General features: G+C 23.2%; 2 protein-coding genes across 2 annotated transcripts in view; both read right to left on the reverse strand.

Annotated features, from left to right (window-relative positions):
- Nucleotides 1-294, reverse strand: part of LOAG_18123 (hypothetical protein) — a gene marked incomplete at its 3' end in the record, with an annotated part of 4,948 nt that extends 4,654 nt beyond the window's left edge. Inside the window, exon 1 of the mRNA XM_020450791.1 lies at nucleotides 259-294. Coding sequence (XP_020305485.1) covers nucleotides 259-273 — 15 coding nt within the window. The 5' untranslated portion in view covers nucleotides 274-294. The remainder of the gene's footprint in view (nucleotides 1-258) is intronic.
- Nucleotides 295-2,598: 2,304 nt separating this feature from the next.
- Nucleotides 2,599-3,530, reverse strand: part of LOAG_18124 (CBR-ACY-3 protein) — a gene marked incomplete at both ends in the record, with an annotated part of 6,841 nt that continues 5,909 nt past the window's right edge. The window contains 2 exons of the mRNA XM_020450792.1: nucleotides 2,599-2,823; nucleotides 3,146-3,241. Coding sequence (XP_020305486.1) covers nucleotides 2,599-2,823; nucleotides 3,146-3,241 — 321 coding nt within the window. The remainder of the gene's footprint in view (nucleotides 2,824-3,145; nucleotides 3,242-3,530) is intronic.

Here is a 3,530-nt window from a genome sequence, read left to right on the forward strand (position 1 = left end):
TTTTTTTTTCTGTCTTTCTTGTTTTCTTTTTTTTCTTTTTTTTTTTTTTTGTTTTAACTTTTTTATTAATTAAAATAAAAAGGCAAACAGCGAGAAGAGCAAACGCAATTTGTCTAATTAATCAATAATGCTCATCTTTTTACATTACAAATTTTCTCATGTAAAATTATATGTTTCTCGTTTTGCAAATTCATTTTCAGCAAAAAATCTATCCTTACATAATATTAGCTCATATGATAATTTGAATTTATAACTTACTTTAAGTTTAGACATAAATTCAAGCCTTAAAATTCGTTCATTCCTTCGGAAATGAAGGAAAACAAGCAATGATAACATTAATAGACCACTTAATAATTCCCATTCGATATTGTATGCTCTAAAAATAGATTAATTGTACATTTACAATAGTAAATTTTCATTAAAACAAACTCATTCATGAAATAAATTCGTAAAATTATTAATGTTTGATTAAAATTGTCGCATTTTAGTATGTTAAAGAGACGTAATATGATATTTTTTGTATATTTAAACTATTAAAATTTAAATTTGTGAATGTTATTATTATGAATATTACCAATTTTTTACGTATTATTCTATCTTTATGAAAATTCTTCACGAGCTGCCTTTTTTTATTTTGTACTAGACCTTATTGATCATTTCAAATAGTCATAAATTAAAGTAATTAAGCTAAATATTTTGAATAAATTTTATGTAATTAATGATTTGATACATTTTTTTTCTTTTGTCCTTCCGATTACTGATATTTGTTGATTTCTTTTAAAAGAAATTTCAGCTTTTTTTTTTTTTTAAAAAAAGAAAACTTCTCGTATTCTTTTAAAGTTTGTCCAATGTTTCGTTTTTTTTTTTTTTAAATTTTAACAATAAGCATGATCTTCATTTCAGCCCAGTTTTTTTTTTTCCCAAGCAGAGAGGTGATTGAGAAATTTCGAAATTTAATAAATCCTGTTAAATTTACAGCGCATTTTACAATTTCTTTGATACAAAGAAACTTGATTTCTTTTTTTTTTCTTATGATAATGATTTATGATAAATGAATAAAACTATGATAGCTTCTGTTCAAAGTCTTCACGGTATGGTCACGTAATATTGTTTAACGATATGCTCATGTAATAATGCTCAAATTTCACATGACATTTATATTTTTTGTAAAAATATCATTTTCTTATTCTTTCTCAAAAAAAAAAAAAAAATCGTCAAATTTATTCAAAACAATTTATTTACAAATCTGCATGGTATAAGACAAATTGAAATTAGCTCAAAAGTTAATGCAGCATTTTCCTCCAAATTCAATTTTATTCCTTTAAATGCTTATTATTAAATTTCATAAGAAGCAAACATTTTATACAATAGTTATGCTTATTCATTTAAAAATAGAACAAGTTCTAAATTTTAATTTAAATTTTCTTTTATTCATTTATTTCCGACTCAAAATTTTATTCCCTCAACTATCTGTAATGGAAAAGATATTTGGCTGAAATAAAATTTCAAAGTTTCGATAAAAATAAATCAAATTTATTCTATGTAATAATTTTTGTAAACTTTGATCATAATGAACGAATTTTGATAGCTTTAGCTTTTCTTAGCTCAAAAAAAAAAAACCACTCATTTATCATTGTCTCCCTCTCTGTTGCTATTTCGGACTAATCCTACAAGAACATTTGTTCCTAAAAATATTTAGCGAAAAAGGAAAAAAGAGAAAAATGCATAAATTATTCAGTTATACGGAGACAAGCAATGATCTTTGATCAAACAAATATCTCATTCATTTCGAAAAGTTTTAAAGCAAAAATGATTCGAACAAGCAAACAGGTGCAAAAAATTGACATTTACTTCTCTCGAAGCAATTGTATCATCAATTTTAATAAATTACTTCAACAATTTGTATTTTCAAAAAAATTCAAGAGATTAAGCCGAAAATTGTTTTAATATTTTCAATATTTACTAAATATTTATCAGCTGAAATAATTTAACTTTGTATTTAACATTTCCATTCACTTTTTTTTTAATTTGAAGTAATTTATTCCTTCGATTTAAATAAAAATACAAACAAAAAATAAACAAATATAAATAAGAAATATAAACAATAAATAAAACGAAAAACAAAAAATAAACAAAAAAAAAACAAAACAAACAAAAGTTAAATATAACACTTATGTGAGTTTTTAATTATTTGTCGAAAAATAATTACAAAGATTTCATTATCTTTTCTTTTTTCCTTCCTTTTTTTTCTGTTTACTTCTTCTATTTTAAAAATGAACTTTATTGAAAATTTTGAAAATTATAAATCATTTATGGTATCTTACACCTTTCTGAATTATTCGCTCATAAACCTTTGAAATAATTAAAAGATATCATGTACTGTTTAATTGTCATAATTTATAAACTTTTTCATATTGTTTCTTCCATCATCGATTCATTTTTCTTTTTTTAAAAATAATTTGATTTTTTTTTAGGAAAACATAAACTGTATTGTTTTTCTGATAAAAACGATAAATAAATATGAATAAGCATAAATTTATCAAAAATCGTAGATGTGTGTAAAATTAACAGCAAATATTTTAACAAAAAAAAAAAAGCTTACGTAACAAGCTGCGCATAACTGACATAAAGCATCGGATGAGTGATAAATGCATGGCAAGAATATATGGCAAATGCAATTAGTAATGCGCCAAATAGTACCAAAGATGGAAAACGTATAAAGACAGTTGTAGCAAGCATCCAAAAAGCGCAATTAAGCTGTGAAAAATGTACAATGCCGCATTCATCTAACGGTGTCAAATTCGAATGTTGTGGACAGGAAAACTGAAATTGGTGTAAACTTCGATTACACTAAAACGAATCAAGATTTAATTAAATTTAAACTTTAATCTAGAGAAGTAATATTTAAAATAAAATTCAGAATGGATAAAAAATACGGCACTTACAACATTTAGCTCATATTCCAGTTGTTTATTCAACATTATAGGAAATGAATCGAATTAAATCTTAATTAAATTAAAGACCTATCCTAGTGCATGTTTGGTCATTCCTATAATTGATATTAATCTAAAAGTAAAGTGAAAAGCCTTTCTTTTCGGTATTACTTTTATGAAAAAAGTGAGGAGAAACAAGAATGAAAACAAACTGCATTAACAATGCCGCATATAAACAAAAGTGATATAATTATTAAAATAATAATTGTATGACCAATAGCCGTCCTCGTTATGAACTGGCAAAAATTCTGAAATTCTTTTTCAGTTCATTAAAAAAAAAGACTGACACAACTAAAATCATTGATTAATCAACAATTTATTAAATCATTTCCTTAGCAAAATTTATCAAATGATTTGAAGAATGTTGAGCGGTTTAGAAAAGATGAAAGAGTGAAATAATATGATCGATTTTTGCTATTTTTTCAGCTATTATTATTATTATTATTATTATTATTATTATTATTATTATTATTATTATTATTATTATTATTATTATTATTATTATTATTATTATTCTATTATTATTCATTATTATTA

This window comes from Loa loa (genome assembly GCF_000183805.2).
Source record: "Loa loa unplaced genomic scaffold supercont3.200, whole genome shotgun sequence".
NCBI classification, from domain to species: Eukaryota; Metazoa; Nematoda; class Chromadorea; order Rhabditida; family Onchocercidae; genus Loa; species Loa loa.